This window comes from Lathyrus oleraceus, chromosome 5 (assembly GCF_024323335.1).
Source record: "Lathyrus oleraceus cultivar Zhongwan6 chromosome 5, CAAS_Psat_ZW6_1.0, whole genome shotgun sequence".
Taxonomy (NCBI): domain Eukaryota; kingdom Viridiplantae; phylum Streptophyta; class Magnoliopsida; order Fabales; family Fabaceae; genus Lathyrus; species Lathyrus oleraceus.
In genome coordinates, this window is record NC_066583.1 from 545,736,913 (window position 1) to 545,755,585 (window position 18,673).

At 33.7% G+C, this 18,673-nt stretch overlaps 2 protein-coding genes across 2 annotated transcripts; one reads left to right on the plus strand and one right to left on the minus strand.

Annotated features, from left to right (window-relative positions):
- Nucleotides 1-7,985: 7,985 nt before the first annotated feature.
- LOC127086257 (transcription factor TCP4) lies at nucleotides 7,986-9,893 on the plus strand. The gene has a single exon (XM_051026979.1). The coding sequence runs from the start codon at nucleotides 8,525-8,527 to the stop codon at nucleotides 9,497-9,499; it is 975 nt and encodes a 324-aa protein (XP_050882936.1). The 5' UTR covers nucleotides 7,986-8,524; the 3' UTR covers nucleotides 9,500-9,893.
- Nucleotides 9,894-11,707: 1,814 nt separating this feature from the next.
- Nucleotides 11,708-17,505, minus strand: LOC127086259 (protein IQ-DOMAIN 10). The gene is made up of 5 exons (XM_051026980.1): nucleotides 17,223-17,505; nucleotides 16,957-17,127; nucleotides 12,516-12,743; nucleotides 12,293-12,406; nucleotides 11,708-12,216 (listed from the first exon to the last, which is right to left on the minus strand). The coding sequence occupies exons 1-5, from the start codon at nucleotides 17,295-17,297 to the stop codon at nucleotides 11,947-11,949; spliced, it is 858 nt and encodes a 285-aa protein (XP_050882937.1). The 5' UTR covers nucleotides 17,298-17,505; the 3' UTR covers nucleotides 11,708-11,946.
- Between the last annotated feature and the right edge of the window lie 1,168 nt (nucleotides 17,506-18,673).

Sequence of the window (18,673 nt, forward strand, 5' to 3'; positions counted from 1 at the left end):
TGACCCAACAAAATCTCGAGTAATCGTCTACTATCACAAAACCATAATAGTTACCATCTATACTTTTGGTCCTTGAGGGACCAAATAGATCCATATGAAGAAGCTCAAGTGGTCTCAAAGTAGAAACAATGTTTTTATATTTAAATGAGACTCTCGCTTGCTTGCCCATTTGGCATGCATCACATAAATGGTCTTTTGAAAACTTTATTTTTGGTAGACCGATTACTAAATCTTTTGAAGTCACTTTTTTTAGTAAATCAAAGTTGACATGAGCTAGGCGTCTATGCCATAACCAAGAGTTTTCACTCATGGATACTAGACACTTAGTTCCAACCAAGGATACATCATCTGAGTTAAGCATATAGATGTTATTAATCCTCAAGAATTTAAACATATAATCGTTATTTTCATTATGTTCAAACAAGCAACAAGATTTTGTAAAAGTAACTTTAAATCTCTTGTCGCATAGTTGACTAATTCTAAGGAGATTATTTTTAAGACTATCAACTAATATAACATCTGAGATAGTAGTAGATGAAGGATTACCTACACTATCTTTTTCAAGTATTGCTCATATGTTGTTATCCCCATAAGTAACATAACCCTTCTTCTTTGGCACAAAGTCAATGAATAGATATATGTCACCCGTCATATGTGTTGAGCATCCACTATCTAGAAACCACATCTTCTCCGTAGAGTCAAGACATTCAACCTGTATAATCAAACAAGGGAAATAGGTACCCAATTTTCATTGGATTCTTAAGAGTGAGTTAAATCAATGTTGAATTTAGGAAACCATTTAAAATCTCCTTTAGGAACAAAAAGTTTCCTAAATTTGCATTTTTCAATAGTATGACCTTTCTCGTAACAATAGTGACAATATAAGTTTTGATGAGATGCGATTTATCTATTTGACTCCTTTTTGACAAATTTATGCTTCTTACATGAATGGTTCAAATACCTTTCAAACTTTGATGGATCAATAGCAAATTCAATATTTGGTTGTAATTCTTTATCCAATTTGACTTGATGAGTATGTCTCTTTTTGCCAATCATGATAAGATTCAAAACCAAACCTTGAAGGTTTTTCATCCTCTTTCTTCTCATTTTGAAAATATATCATAGATTTATTAATAACTTCCATCTTCCTTTCAGATTCTAACACTTTAGCTTCTAAGTGTAAAAAGACTCTTTCATGTGAAGCTAATTTGTTAAAGGCATTTAAGGCCTCTCTATGAAGATCTTCAAAAGCCTTTTGTAATTGAAGATAAGATAATTCATTAATATATTCAAGCTTAGAAAGACTTACATGTTTCTTCTTCTTTTTATTTTCCATGAGGCAAATCCGGACCAATTCTACACTTGAAGTTGAGCTTTCATCAATTGAGGAATCACTTGCACTCTCACAAGTAACATAAGCTCTTATAGGCTTGCTAGGTTTCTTGTGATGACCTTTGTCTTTGTCTTTCTTAATCTTAGGATATTCCGGTCTATAATGACCAAATTCTCCATAATTATAGTAATAGCTTCTAAGTTTACCTTTCTTATTCTCATCTTCCTTTGAGTATTTATCTACTCTTTAAAACTTGGTTAATTTCTTGTCAGAGTGCTTGACTCCATTTTTCCTTATATACCTTTGGTACCTTTTGACAAACAATCCCGTATCCCCATCATCAGAGTTCTTGTCATCTCTTGTTTCGCAATAACTTTGCTCAATATATGAGGGCTTTGAGATTGAAGTATTTAGATCATAAGACTTATTCTCTTCCACCTTGTCTTTACCTTTCGCCTTCATTACCTTCATCTAATGCTCTTTTCATATTTTTCCAAGCAAGTGAGTTCTTGCTCATGTTCTTCCAATTTTCCAAACAAAATAGTGAGATCAAGTGTTTTAAGATCATTCACCTCCTTGATTGCGGTGACCTTGGGTTTCCATTCCATATTAAGACATATAAAAACTTTATTATTAGCAATATCATTATAAATAGGCTTACATAGAGCATTCAACCGGTTAATAAAATGTGTGAACCTCTTTTGCATTTCGGCAATGGTTTCACCATGCTTCATACGAAAGAGTTCAAACTCTTGATTCATTGTATTTATCCTAACTTGTTTGACCTCATTAGTTCCCTCATGGGTAACTTGTAACGTGTCCCATATAACTTTGACAGTTTCATAATGGGAAACACGATAAAATTCATCAACACCGAGTGCGGATATGAGAATGTTTTGTGCTTTCCAATCGTAAGACCACAATTTCTTATCATTATCATTCCATTGATTTTCCATTTTTGGTAAGACGACGCCTTCACCATTGGTCATTATAATTTCATTAGGACCATTGATGATGACATCCCATACACCATTATCAACCGAGTTGATATGGATACACATACAAGCTTTCCAATATCCATAATTTTCACTGGTGAAAATTGGTGCTCTATTGTACGCCTCTTTAGGTTCGGTAGTCATTATATGATAAGAAAATATTAAGCGCAAAATTAACCAGAGCTCATGATACCACTTGTTATACGATAGACTTAGATCTAGAGGGGGTGAATAGACCCTGAGTTAAAAACTTTGACCAAAATAGTTTTGAAAAGTTTATGGTGCCGAAGCAAGTTAAAACATCCCGAATCAAAATTGTCTAATCGAACCCACTATCAAAAAGATAGGATATGCATAATAGTGAGAACGATATGATAATAATTCACAAATTAATCAAACACAACTAATCACAATTAGTTGAATGTAAAGTAATAAGGAAAGCCTACTTCCAATGACAATTCACACAAAAAATTAATTGAAATAATTTGTCGAACACCTAGTGTGAAATCGATATTGTTTGGAGTTTTATGTGGTATTATTGATCTTAAAACCCAATCACAACCTAAAGGTTTATGATCAACACAACAACACCAATTTCAAAATATGTTCAAAATTATTATCCAAACAAATTGATCGCACGATCGATGAAATCAATAATTTGCAAATCGAAAATAAGAGAGAGAGAGAGAGAGAGAGAGAGAGAGAGAGATGATCGATGAAATCAATAATTTGCAAACTGAAAATAAGAGAGAGAGAGAGAGAGAGAGAGAGAGAGCACAAGAATTTATTTAGGAAGTTCCCCAATTAATCTTGATATGGGTACATCTGTCCTTAATTCAAATTTGAATTGAGATAGTGTAATGTATCTAACTTTGCAAATGTATGAATATAAGAGAGATATAGTAATCCAACCATACAAACCCTAAGTTTGATGTTGATTTTGACACTTTCCCTTTCCTTGATCAAAGCTTGATCAAGTAACCAACAACGTCGTTTTGATTCATTGTTTCACACTACTTCTTTACAAGAAACCCCTTGTTTTTCAAAGCTTTCACTCGATTGAATCCGAAACACGCACGGAAGACACAAATTCTTTGCAAGAACCTCCCGTTCTTCAAAGACTTCACTCGATCGAATCCAGATTGCGTAATCTTGTCCAAAACCTTCAAACCCTAAAAGATCTTGAAGGAAAACCCCAAATCGACTTTCTGATTTGAAATCTTCAAAGATCTCAACCCAATTTACAGTACAATCCACCTAAATTGGACGTTATATACTCTAATCTAGACGATACCCAATCAAAAAATGATTATGTGTAGTTTGATTGTGTATATGCATAGAATGAGGTTGAAGATGATGAGAATGGTTTGAAATCCTGGTTTTGTATATGTTTTACTCTCTAGAAATCCTGGTTATGTATGAAGTATTTATATGCATGCATGTTTGGAGGCAAAAGGAATGCAAAAGATTTGAAAAAATTGTGAATTTTTGGAAACTTTTGTTGCATAGGTCGACTTGTGAAAGCCATGTCCAAACCTGTTTGACGCATAGACCGACCTGTATAGGTCATGCGTCGACCTGTAAGGGTCATGTGTTGCCCATGTGCCAACCTATAGAGGTGGCATATCTAACAGAGCCTACAAGCTTTAATAATGCAGTAAATGAGTCGACACATAGAAAAAAAATCTTCTATATGTCGACCTAGAATATGCATGTGTCGACCTATAGTTAATTGTTTTCAAAAAATTGTTTTTGATGCAGGAAACCTTTTTCAAATAGTTTTATGCTTCCTAATGCTAAGATGAACATTGAGAATCAGATGATATCGTCCAATATACATTAAAGCTAAAGTATCCTAGTTTTGACATCATGCAAAATACATCTAATAGAATGTTGCACTCACAAGAAAGATTTTCTACTTAAAGGAAATTCAAACTTTAACCAAGGGGTGATGGGCCATTTCAAGTTCTTTAAAGAATAAATGACAACACTTACAAAATTAAGCTACCTAGTGGGTATGATGTAAGTGCTACCTTTAATGTAGCTGATTTGTCTCCTTTTTGATATAGGTGAAAATGATTTCGATTTTAGGTTGAATCATCTTCAAGAGGGAGAGGATGATGCAAACATAATTATCAATGCATTCTCTTCTCCTTGAATGTATTGTCTCCAATAAGTAACTTCCATTATTCAAAGCTACAACAATCAGACACCCCTTCACAATGTTTCTTTTATTCCTTTATTTTATAACATAAGTTATGATTAAGTTTGCATTGGGTGCTTGTGTTCTTCGCTCTTTCAATCTTTTTTTGTTTCTTTTATTGTTGCCGATATTTTACATGTAGTGAAATACCAAAATCCTATGTACAAGTGCATATATATGGTCAAAATTAATAAAATAAAGCAAGTTGATTTGTAGGAAAATATTTCTCTTTAAAAATAGTTAGTTATGCTCATTTTTGGTTTTAGATTGAACCAACATTGATTTTATCAAGAATTCACGATCTTTGTGACGATTATCCTTCCATAAGATATATCTTTTTCTAAGATTAGAAGAGTGACACATTCATTGTCTAAAATTTCCGCCAATTTCTTCTTTTTCATTGTCTTGTTATAAATTTCACCAATAATTATATTTATCATTTAAAATTATTCATAAATTAATCCTAAAATATAAATGTGTCTAACGCATAAAATAAGCCTCCATATTTAGCCTAATTAAAATGGCCTAAAAATCTCAATTTAAGAGTCATTAGTTTGGATCAACCTTAAAATATGATTAATTTAATTATTTAATATTTAACTTACAATTTAATTTGAAGTTATAGATAAATTATTTAAAATTAAAGATTAAATAATTACATAATTAAAATAATTATATTTTAAAATTTTATCAATGATATGTCATTAAAAAATTATCTTGAAGATGTAATGCAAACTTTTGTAAAAAATGACTAAAATTTTGAGAAATCGTAGTTTGAAATTCTTTATTTAAAAACTAAACTAAACATTAATATTTTTTTTTAAAAAAAAATGTTAAACTCTACTTATAAAATAATTATGGAGAAATTTCGATAGGTATTCATATGTGCGGATTGTCATATGAATCTGTTGACCCAAATCATATCAACCTATAAATTACTCGAATTCATTCATTTATGAGTATATCCAACCTAATCCATAATAATTAGTATAATTTTGGTTTGGGTATCAGATTTGAGTTTTACAACCCGCAGACCTGTTGAACCAACTTAGTTGACGTGACTTTAATAATTTCTTATTATTTTTAGTATTATTCTAAATAAAGATATAAAATCAATATCTCACTAATAACCATGATTTTTTTATAAAAAAATTATTCTCCACTAATAATACTACTAGACCAATGAATTTACTTAATTTTAAGATTAAATACCGTGTTAATGAATTTTATTAAATATTATATTATGTGTTTCATCGAATTTGAGTGTTATAAATAAATATGATTGTATTGAGTTGTGTCATATTTTTTTAAAACTGACAAAAAGAATCATAAAAAAAATATATTTTTATTTGAAACACAATCCGCGAATTCAACCCAACTCAATGCATAAATGGATGGGTTGGTTCGAGTCGATTTTTGACAATGAAATTGCAAGTTGATTGACGAATCCAATCTATTAGAATTTAAATAGATTAAATAATGAATTAGGTCAAACCCGGTTCAACTCAACCCGCAAACACTCCTATTCTTCTGTAATATGATTTTAATTTATAAAATAGTATTAAACACGTGTTTTTATTGTTGGTAACAAAAATTAATTTTATATGAATTGATTAGGATTAAAAATAAATAGAAGATAAATGATTTTTGAATACGTTCATTTAAAAATGAATTTAATATTAAATTTTACTATAAAAATCACATTTAAATTTAAAATTTATAAATCTCATCTTCAAATAAAATAAATTCTAAGAGGATAATAAGTTATAGTTTAAAATATCAAATATCTTAAAAAAATCATTTAAAATTTTAGACTTTTAGAATTGTAATTAAGCATACACTAAATACTAAATACTAAATATAAAATATAAACAATTATTTTTAAGATGTCGACAATCATGAAAACACACAAACAAACAATGTTGTTCCTAAAGAGAAGAAAAAGGGAGGCTCTTTGAGATGCCATGTATAGTAACGTTACTGCCAAAGGGAAAAGAAAAAGTTGCTTAAAAGAAGTAAATTTAGCATCCATGATATGTTGTTTCTTTTAAGCCAAGCAGCAAAGATAGGTAAACAAAAGCTGTTAGGGGAGGGTGCCCCTTTCGAAAGGTACGGTGGTCTGGTGCCATGTTAAACAAATAACCAACAATCTAACCAACAATCTCAATTCTCCAAGCATAATTCATATAGATATATCCAACAATCTAACTCCTTCTTATAAATCTGGATATCTAAGGAGTGACTTAGAGTTTTATTTGTTATGTTCCTCTAAATATCTAGTCACAAAGATTTAATTTAAATTCTTATTTGAAGGATTCGACTTAAAGTTTCGTCTAAAATATTTAATTCAAAATCTCGTCTTAAAAAACTCGACTAAGAATCTTGGGCGATAGACTCGTCTAAAAGCATCACTTATAGGACTATATTAAACATTTCGCGCTTTATCAAACCCTTGTGCTTGACGGACTATATAATTATATATATATTTATCGAACCCAAAAAAGGATAACTTATCTAAAAGTGAGAAAGATCAACACATGTGAAATAGGAAAGTTACTCCGCCAAACCACTTGTCGCTCAAAATAGGTCATGAAGTCATTCAGCTCTTGGTAACAATTTCTCCCGTTGAGCTTAGTCTACTTGGACTCTTTCTCACCTGTTTAATAGACACGAGAGAGGATGTGTCCCATTACAACATACTAATAGAATTGGTCAAGGGAGGAATAATTTCTTCCTTCCTATGATTTAGTAGTGGAGCGGAAGTATATTTCCTCAACCTTAAGTCTAAAAGGCTCTATAAATACCTAAACCTTAGGATTGAGGAGGAATATTCTAAATACATACGAAATATCTCAATAAATATAAAGATTTTCACCTCAAAAATACCACAAAACAGAGTTTCTCACCACACTGAGCAATCCATAACCCATCCAAAATCCTTAAAGTCTCTGATCATCCCTACCAATATAGGGATATTCATATTACTTTTTAACAAATATAATTATTATGAAGTAAAATAATTTTGTCATTTCACCCAAATTAGAAGATACTCCTTCCATTTTTTTATTATAACTCATTTTGGATTTTTTATACGTATTAAAAGATATAATCATTATTATATAATTTTTTTTTACAAAAAACTTATAAAATTATCTTTTATTAATAATATAAAATAAATATATTTAATATATTAAAAGAGAATATAATAAATACTTAAGCGTAAATATAAAAAATAATATTAATAATTTATTAATATTATAAAATTTATAATTTAATATGTAATTTTTTTCAAATATATAATAAAAAGTATAAAAATAATGAAAACTAATAAAGTGAAAAAGTCCATTCCAATTCAGTGATTAAAATAACAACTGTGTAAAACCCATAATTACATAGTTAAGGGATCCATATGATTCAATGTGTTAATGCTTAAAAGAGTTAGCATAGAAAAGAAAGAGGGAGTTTAATTTGAGTTTTGTTGATTGAATTGAATTATAGAATGGTTGGTGCAGTAGTACTATGTAAATGAGTAGCATCCAGCTTAGACACACCAGTAGAATACAAGAACATGAGCGATGAAAAACTTTAACCCTTTTAACTCTCACTCTGACCAAACCAAACACCACTGTCACTCTAATCAATTCCTCATCCCTATGCCATTCCCTCTTTCTCTCTTCCCCTGACCTAAATTGTACTTCAAAAATTTTCCAATTTCGCATGGAAAAAAACAATATTGAATGGCTAAAACTTTTCTCACAACAAAGAAAAGAATAATCAACACCACCACCATCACTAGAACAAGAAATAAAACACCAAAACAAAAACATAACCTGTCCGAGTCTGGATCCTCTAAGCAACACCCACCATCAACTCCTTCACCAAAACGACGCCGTATTAAACTCAAAACATGTAGAACCATTAGAATTAACAGAAGGGACCGTTCCGTTACCACGGGGAAAGAAACGGTGTCGTTCAGTTGATTATGTAGGAATAATGAATGGCGGTGAGATAGTGGAAGTTGACGGCGGTCACATTATACGGTCAAGAGGAAGAAAAGACCGTCACAGTAAAGTTTGCACCGCGAAAGGCCCGAGAGACCGGCGGGTCCGTTTATCGGCCCACACCGCTATTGAATTCTACGATGTTCAAGATCGGTTGGGCTTTGACCGGCCCAGTAAAGCCCTTGACTGGCTCATTAATAAAGCCAAGCCCGCCATCGATCGACTCGCGCAACTTCCTCCATGGAAACCCACTCTTGTTTCTAAACAAGAACAAAACGACGACGTAGCGGAGAAAGAAAACGCTAACGAAAACGAGTTTCGTTTTCTTCAGAACTTCAACAACAACAACAACGACAATAACAGTACCAACAGTTTCATTCCGTTTGAAACGGAAACGACGTCGTCTTCGCCGATTCAGTTTCAGACTTATAATAGTACCACTCCTGATTTGCTTTCCAGAACGAATAGTAATGATTTGCGTCTCTCGCTTCAACAGAATCGGAATCAGCAGGCGCTATTCGCCGGGAACTTTGATGGAATTCCGGTAGCATGGAATTCCGGTGGTGGTGGTGGTGGTGGTGGTGGTGCTACTACTATTGATACTGGTAGTGGTGGTAGTAATCAGAATCATAATGATGATGCTTCGGGTGGAGGTTTTGTGTTTCGTACTCCTTCACCTTCGCCGGTGGGTTTTCCGGCGGTGATGTATGGTCAGAATCAGTATCTTTCTCAGAGGGGACCCCTTCAGTCCAGTTACAGTCCTTCCGTTCGTGCTTGGATAGATGCGCCGACGTTTGTTGCTGCTGATTATCGACGGCAGACGGGTGCGTTGGGTGCCGGATTTGCATCTGGTAGCTTTTCTGGTTTCCGTGTGCCGGCACGAATTGGAGGTGATGAGGAGGAGTTGCATGGCGGCGTATCTGTATCTGACAGGCCGTCGTCTGCTTCCTCTGATTCTCGCCGTTGAAATTGTTAACCTCACTTTCCTTATCCTTCAAGACTTGCCTTTTGAAACCCTAAATCTGGAAATCAATTTGGTATGGGATTGTTTTCGCTTGTTTAGAAGATGATTGGTTGAGAACTTGCTGTGTTTCTCGATGGATCGGGGTGAGGAGTTGGATTTGGAATGGTTCATTTCAATGGTTTATGCTTGGGGAATGAAGAAAATCTGGAGATGAATTTTCAGGTTTTCCATCCTCAAGTTTGTTATGTTAATTTTCATGTTTTTGTGTTTAGTTATCTTTCATGTATTTCTATGTTTGATGTTGTTTATAATTTGTTACAATTTGTAGTTACTATATCTATTTTGTGTAATTTCTTATCAAGTTTTAGTTTTGGTATGAAAACATGCATCACATCTATATTTCTTTCCATGTTAGTGAAGATCTAGATGAAAGACGAGCTTTCTCTCTGTTGCAAAACAGGGAAAATTCCCAAATAAGCCAACAATATGAACTTGTAGTTTATGCTCAAGGTTTAGTTTTGTTGTTATGTCATGTTTCAAATGAGGGTAAGAAATGAAAGAGTGTTCTATTTGTTAGAAATGATTGTTTTCTTACTTTTTATTACTGTTTTCTATTGCGACCTTTCATCCTATGTTCTATTGCTTCTTCATACTGCTGAAGATCAATCTACTTCTGCAGTTCTATTATGTCTATGATCTATCTCTTTCATGCTTGAGTTTTGGGAGCATATAGCTGAGAAGTCATTGTCTATAAACAGTAGAAACTGTTTTTACTAAAGAGACTAATCGTGTGTGAGTTGATTCTGAGCTTTCTATTAGGTAAAATTTCCTAATTGTGTGTGGTTTTCTGCTTTTCATTTCTCATATCATATATGTAGTTTCTCTTTAGCTAGTGATGGTTCATGATTGTGACTGAAGGGTTGATTAGGGGCTATGAATCACGGACACTGGATATGACACCGACACTGACACGCCGACACAAGTAATAAATTGAACGTAATTACAAGTGTCGTTATTACAAGAGTCAGTGTCGGTGTCCGACACGGACATGGACACGCACACGTCTTTCAGAGGTGTCGGTGCTACTGGGATTGGGGGTTTTAGTAAAAAAAGGATGGGAAGCGATCCAAGTTAATCTTGATGAATGGTAGCTTACCTACTTACTCAGCTGATTTGGGGACCTAGATTCTCCGCTGTGACAAATTTACAGTCATTGTAGTTAAGTAACTTCAACAAAACTACAATGTCATCGCGATTTCGTCAAACTCAGTGTCTTTCCAAATACTACTAGGTAAATATTTTTTTCAAGTTATCAGCCTTGCTGAAGTCAGCTGAGGCTTTGAGTACTGTCGCATCTGCAGATCACAGTCCAAACCCAATATCCATTGAATGGGGGTAGGTTAACTCTAGTAAGTAGAACAAGTGGGGAAAGTGGAAGACATCTGCAGGGGATTGATGTGCACAACTAAGCACCAATTATGGAACAATTTCACCCCCACAAGTGCTCCAGAGTGTGTTTCTTGTTCATCTGTCTATGGTCCCCTACTCCCCTGAGATTTCAGTGCCTAAAAATACATTTTGCACAGCTGGAAATGCTCTTGCATAAAGGGAAATTGAAAATAGAGGAAAATCGAAGTACTGGCTTATGCTGAGATCGTAGTAATTGTTTTTGGGTTGTTTGTTGGTGCTTCTAGTCCATTGATAAATGACATTACTTCAAATGTTTTAACTGGTCATTGTACAAGGACACAATTCTGGGTTTACATATATCCAGAATAAGACTATTATTAATGACTATGTTTCCATAAAAAAGCTAACCATGTCCTGTCTTTATCTGTCTGAAACCATGCAATAACTAGATGATAGTTTGCAAAAGAAGCTAACTTATCTAAGTCTTCTCTACAGATTTTTTCAGGAAGTAAAGACATTATTTTTATTGTTTCAATGTTTTATTCATTAAAAATAATTGGAGGATTTCTTAGAATTGTGGTAGGGTTTAACTCAACCTTACAAAACCGGTTTATAAGGTGAAAATTGTTCCCATTTATAAATACATGTTTAGGTGCACTTTATTTTCTCCAGTAAAATTAACACCGGAGACATTCCAAATCCCTCTTTAATAGGATTTAACATGTGTCCACATTGACACATGCGTCCATATTCAACAACTTTCATTTTCTTATATTATTATCGGTGTTAAATCAAGGTTACTGTCGAGTTCAATGTCTGTCAGTGTTTAATAGGTTTTAACAGTAGACCATTCTCATGTTTCAACCAAAACTAAGGAGTTCATACATGCAAAAGAAACAACAAGTTAAAGTCTTCTAATGAGACGCACTCCAAACCAAATGGTAGATTCTTACAAGCCAAATATGGAAAAGTAAAAGTCAAAAGAAGATGAAGAAACCAATATCCATCTAATTTTCTGCCCAGCACTTTTTTAGCAACCCTTATGCTTTGTTTTTCTTTCCTTTCTCAGTCTCCTTCCCGTTTGACAGGGAGGCTTTAGCCAATGGTGGTTTTGTTTCATTGTGGTTCATCTTATCTACTTTGGTTTTCTGTTGCTGGCCGTTGAGTTTCTTTGTTTGAGGAGACTGAACTTGAACCCGAACTTCCCAAGGACGCGCTGCAACCCAACGCTCCATCCAGCTCCAACCCCAGCTTTCTTTACTAAGGCTATAAGAAGCCTGGCCAAAATACTGGTTACAGTTTGGCCTCCACTGCAATATCAGCTTCACATAAGTGATCAAGTTTTAAGTTTTCTTGAGTCTAAAGCAAGTAGAATACGTTATATACCTGATGCGAGAAAGCATATGCCAAGGCTCGCTCTCGTTTAATTGCTGCTTCTTCTCGCTGATGTATCCTGGAAACTATCTCTTCCATTGTTTCAGAACCACTGCACCAGTCCATCTAAGATACATTTACAAAAAGTCGTATTCTGTTAAGATTGAAACGATACCCAAAATAGTCTCGCATTGTTTAAAAATAAAGGGAAAACACTATATAGTGGTGATATCACCTCGAGCTCATTAATCTTAGCCTCAAGTTTTAGCTGGCTTTCCAATCTCCTTTGCTTAATCCTGGCTGCTGTTATCATACAGATTCTGCGAGCGCGAATTTGATCCTGTATTCTGCTCCATGAATGTATATAGTTCAGTGTAGTTGATGTTTGCTCTCTTGCCATGTGATCTTGAATTAAAGCTTCAAAGTTCTCTGTTCCCCTTAGATGTTGAAATGTTCTTCTTGCCTGTGTAGCAGCATAGGTATTAGGGGCAGGGTGTAAGTTCACTTATGTCATTAAGCCAGTGTAAAAATTGCTATATCTTGGAGAAAATCCTCAAATAACATCTCTAAATAGATAGTCACATAAATATTGCTGTCATATTTTTGGGATATTTAAAACTAAGTTAATCCTTAAAAACATACTCTCTCCGGTCACTATTATAAGTAAAGATTCTATTTTCAAATTTATTCAATAACCGATGTATCTGATCTACATAGAGATCAAATACAATAGTTATTCAATGAATCTAAAAAAAGAATCTTTACTTATATCAGTGTGATAAGACGAAGTAGTTTGTTAGTTTGTTATCAAGTAGCAGAGGATAAGGGGAAATAACTGCTTTCCAACTGTTATAAATGAGGGTGATAACTACAATACAGATAATATCATCATATCATATCCCTAGGACTTAACCCCCCTTCAAGAATCAGTGCTCTGACTGACCTTTATTGCTTTGAGTTTAATTCTTTATCGTAGTAATAAAAAAATGTGAAGGTGTGGTCCATGATCTAAAAGACATGATAGAAATAAATGATAATTTGCATACATACAAAATTTGATTTAATGTAAAACTAGACTATCACTATAGAAGGATGTTGAAATTTAGATTTTCAATTTTGAAATTAAAGGCATCACATTAATTGTTTCATTGAACTTTTTCTATTCTATTAATGAATCAAAATATAATCTCATGTCACTTCTGTTAAGCTTACAAACAGAAGATGAATTGTTGATAGTTGCAACCATTTTTATGATTGCAAGGAAATTTAGAAGCACCATTCATAGGAAATAGAATTTTTGCTTCATTAGACAAAGGTGAAAATGAGGATAACTAACATAGTATATCTTCATAAAAGGTTAAGTATAGGTTAAATGATTAGAATCAAACATCTAGATTGCAGAAGCAGATCCTCTAACTTTTTGATGTTGTTGCAGAAATTTCATATTTGTCTTTATCTCTCTAATAATATAGTCTCTCATTTTATTTTTATTTTTATTTCTTTTTCACTTCTCTAGGAAAAATGCCTAGAGTTTGCTGAGCCGGTTCCCTAGAACCGAATTGAATTCTATGTTAAAGAGTGTATTTAATGCAGTCATGCAATTTTAACTATTGGATCAATTTTACACCAAAAAGTGGCTATCTGCTCAAACACAACAATAAAAATAGATGGTCAAATGAAGAAGGTATACAAGTCATAGAAGATCTTGCCAAGATACAATTATCAAGCTGTGACCGAAGACAATACTATCGACTAATTTCTGCGAGTAAAGACAACCCTATCGACTAATTCCTTAACGTAGACGGTCAATCCTAAAAAAATAGAGTAATTTTGGGATTTTCAAAGGTTCCACACATAAATCTAAACTAAGGTCATAGATGCTCTAATTTTAGATCTACTTCCTAACGATCTAAAAATTTCGAGCAATGATCCTAACTCGAATGGTAAAACCAACTCCAAATCCCAGTTACCTAAAAATTATATATTATTGAAGAGTTGCAACTTCACTAGTGATGAACAAATGAGAGGATGTCTCAAAAGAGACTAGATAACAACCACGTGAAAATGCATAAGCGGCCACCTAAATCCCCTATTTAAAAACATTCTCCCTCATGGGGACTCTATTTTGAAATAACTTATAGGATCATACTATAACCTTAGATGAGTCCCAACATTTTTAGAACGAAAGAAGGATGTTGCCAACCCCAATAATCGAATTAAATTCTTGAAAAGAAGAATTTATGAAGGAAGGATGCGCCAATTTGATAGAATATGTCTTTTTTCAGCATGGTTCATACGCTAGAAGTTTCAATTAGGAGAAAGACTGCGATCAACCATATCTGAGTGTAACCTAGTAACCAAATCGTCTTCCTAAGCAAATAGAGTACTCCTCTAACTCAAATCCCAAAACCAAGTCCTAGCTCCGAGTGACCCATACTACTAACCACCATTTCACGTTGCAACGGGATTTGGTAAAGCCTATAAAAACAAAGGAGAAACATGTCATCCCCAACCTTTCTGGAAAGATCCTCATCATATTAGTCATAACTAATTTCTTGGTCTGAACCATCTCCATGTAACATCCGCATACACCATTTATCAAAAAGCGCAAAGATTTATTTAGGCTAAGATCTCTAACACTTAACCCTCATTTGCTTCCAGAACTTTGACCACCACTTAGGAAATCTTGAAAGCCCTTTTAATACCACCAAAAAAAAAATCTTTGATAGATTTTATAAAAACATTGATAAAAAACACTATTTCACCCAAACAAATATACTTGTGGATCCACGAGGCAATCCTATTGGAAACAAGGATGATAAGAGGCTTACAAGAGGACTCTTTATGAGGGTTCTATTCGATAGGGAGCCCAAGATACCTCAAATGAAGATACTCATGCTTACGATGCAAAAAAAACTTTTGCCATTACCGTAAAATCCAAATCCGCATCCATCCCAATCAAACTATTTTTGGAGAAGTTGACCCGAGGACCTGAAGCTAACTCAAAGCTCTGAAGAATGGTTTTTACAATCCCACATTTTCCACCGTGGCCTCTTCCCGAATAAGCGTATCGTCTAGATACTATAGGTGAGTGACCACCATATTAGAGGACTCAGCCTTTTATTATTATTATTTTTGACATAATTAGAGGACTCGGCCTTTAAAACCTTTAAAGGGGCCGATATCAACTGCCTTTCGAAATAGACCCTTAAATCTTCCATTACTAGAAGAAAATGGAAAAGGGGATAAATGGTCTTCCTGCTTTGAACCATTATGAATATTAATTTACTGTGTGGGTATGGGGGCTATTGTTGGCGAGGATAACTAAGTTCCCAAGAAGGATACATTCACGCATCCATACAACACCACTTGTTAAAAAACCCAAGCCTACCTAACTTATAGTGAAGAAAACTCTGATTAATCGAATCATAAGTCTTTTCAAAGTCAATTTTGAAAATGAGACATGCTCTTTTAGTATTTTTGGCTAGATTAACAAGCTCATTGACACTAACCACACCATCTACCAAATGCCTCCCTTTAATGAAAGTTGATTGATTATGAGATATCATTTTGTCCATTACCAAATACAAACTAGATGTCAACACTTTCGCCACAAGCTTGTATAAAAAGTCAATTAAAGAAATAAGACGAAAATCACCTAAAGTATTGGAGAAACAACATTTAAAATCAAACTAACAAAATAGGACGAGAAACTACAAGACAAGGAAGAAGAAATGAAGGATTGGTCAAACATAATTCTCACATCACTCTTAAAAAATGCCATAACTTCTTTTTAAAAAATGTTGAAATTAAACCATACTCTTATTCCCCTCACACTGACCCATGATCAGATGAATGTCGGAGGAGCAGAATGGATAAAACATCACCAAATTGTCCTTAGGAAAAGAATGGAAAAATAACAACATCAAATTTGTACCTATTAGAGCAAAGTTTTAAAAAATAATTAGTAAAATATTGAATCACCTTCCCACGAAAGCCGACTACCTACTTACTATACCCAAATATCCCCACTTAAAAGGCCAAAATAACATTCCTCCAACTATCTCCTCTCCCTTAAAATCTAAAGAATTAAATTCCTTTGTAAGCCTATCGATCCTCTAAATATATAACCCAAAGATCTCCTTCACCTACACCTTGATATCACATTTTAAAATTTAATTTTTCTTTAAGAACAAAAGCTATCTAACCAGTAAAAAAAGAAACCAAACTCTTCGATACCACCTTAACCAAAACACTTCTAAAATCTATCTTTTTTCGCAGAAATGAACACATCAACCAACAAGTCAATCAAGCAAAAAAAAACCACCAGAGTCGGGAATCTTTTCAACATAAAGGAAAATTCAGAAAAAAGAAGTAGAGACACAATCGGAGGTTGAATATTTGTATATTAATTAAAAGAAACCAAGATGAGAGTTTAGTTGATTAATGATCTTAACCTTAAGGAAATCGAAATCCTTAAATTCACAATGCATATCACTTATATACATCATGAATTTGGATTTTTTTTGCTCTCTCCTACTTATTTGAAGTTGCAAATTACAAAATTCTCTCAGCGATCACTCCATCTTAAGTACAACAATACAAGCACAGTTAGTATGAAAATAGTAATTAATACTAATGAATAAAACAAGTCCAGGATCACAAAGATATTGTACCATAAATGAACGAAATGCATTTTGAATCCTAGTAGCAGCAATATCGTCAATCAACCTGGATGGAACTGTCCTGTCCATCATCAAACCTTCATTCGGAGTACTACTCGACTCTTCATGAGGGCTTAGCTTCCCATCAGAAGTTTCATTTGATATTTCACCAGTAGATTGTACCTATTCAAACAATGCTAACTGCTAAGAGAACAAGAAAAACAGCACTGGATGTGCCAAACCTTAATAACAATGTCTTGTTCATAATCAGATTGTACCTTTTCTTGTTTGGATTTATCTTCCTTATGTTTCTTCCTTCTGAGTATTGTCTTAAACCATTTCTTTGGACCCATTTTGGTTGAGAAACACTAAATCGGATCAAAAGAAAGATGCAAATGAAATGGTGATTAGGATAACATACAAGAGGTGTGAAATTGGAGAAGATGATTTATTAATGATGGATAGTAATGGTAAGACGTGAAGCATTGTAATACAAGACATAAAAAGAAAGAGCTAGAGAGAGTTCCATAATAGTGTGCGGTGACAACTTAACCAGAGTGAAATAGATGTTTAATCTCTTGTAGGTTTAGAAGTCTATGGGAAAGGTAAGGGAAGGTAGTAGTGGCATTCAATATTTCATGTCCAAATGTGTGTTTGAAAATGATTTTTACTTTTATTTCAATATTAAAACAAAATATATATGTTTTATCATTTGATTAGGGGATCTTTAATAATTTAATAATTGTATGTGTTTTTTGTTTTGACTCTTTCAATTTTAAAGAAAGGACACTAAAAATGTAGAATTCAATCGAAAAGTAATTAATTTTTTTTTAATAATTGTTCAAGTCAAAATTTAAGACACGATTCTTTTAAACAATCTGCGAGTAACTGAAACATAAGTATGTTACCATACGGGGGAGAGTGACGCTTCTTAATTCGGTCATGAATGTTATTCTCATTTTTTTATTGTCTTTCCTCAAAATGCATGTCAAGGCGTGAATGGGAATTATCAAGTTTTAGAGAAAGTTTATGTGGAGGGAGTAAGTGGTAATGATAAGATCCCTTAGGTTAGATGAGCGGATGTGCGCAAACCCAAAAAAGAGTGGTTGTCTTAGAGTCTACGACCCCCGCTTAGTTAACCTAACTTTGTTAGGAAAATGGAGTCGGTGCTATTTTGAGACCATTGGTCTTTAGAGGAATATTTTAACCGTCATATATGGGATTCAGGTTGTGCTTCTTACAATGAGGTATGGTGTCTAAACTTCGTTCTACTTCTTTTGTGTGGAAAGGGGTTTCACTCTTTGATTCTAAATCTCGTGACACCTCTGATTGTTTCGTGGAAGGTATGAGGTGGAAAGTGGGTTCGAGTACGCTGATATCTTTTTGGGATGATCCTTGAGAGAGGCTCATTCCTCTTAGAGTTACTTTTCACAAGCTTTTCCCTATCTCTAACTAAAAAAAGAAGAAGGTGGGTGATATTAGTATCTAGTTAGATGGGACAATGGTCTGGAATTTCCGATGGAGAAGGTCTCTTTTTAACTATGAGCAAAACTTGGTGGATGACCTGCTTCTGACTATTGAGAGAGTTATCTTCTCGTTGGAGAGTGACTATTGGTGTTGGTCACCTGGGGACAATGATGTCTACTTTGTTGCTTCAGCCTATTACAATGTTTTAAAGTCTAATTCTTCTCTGTGTCCTTCCTCTACTAGTTCAAAACTTACTATGGCT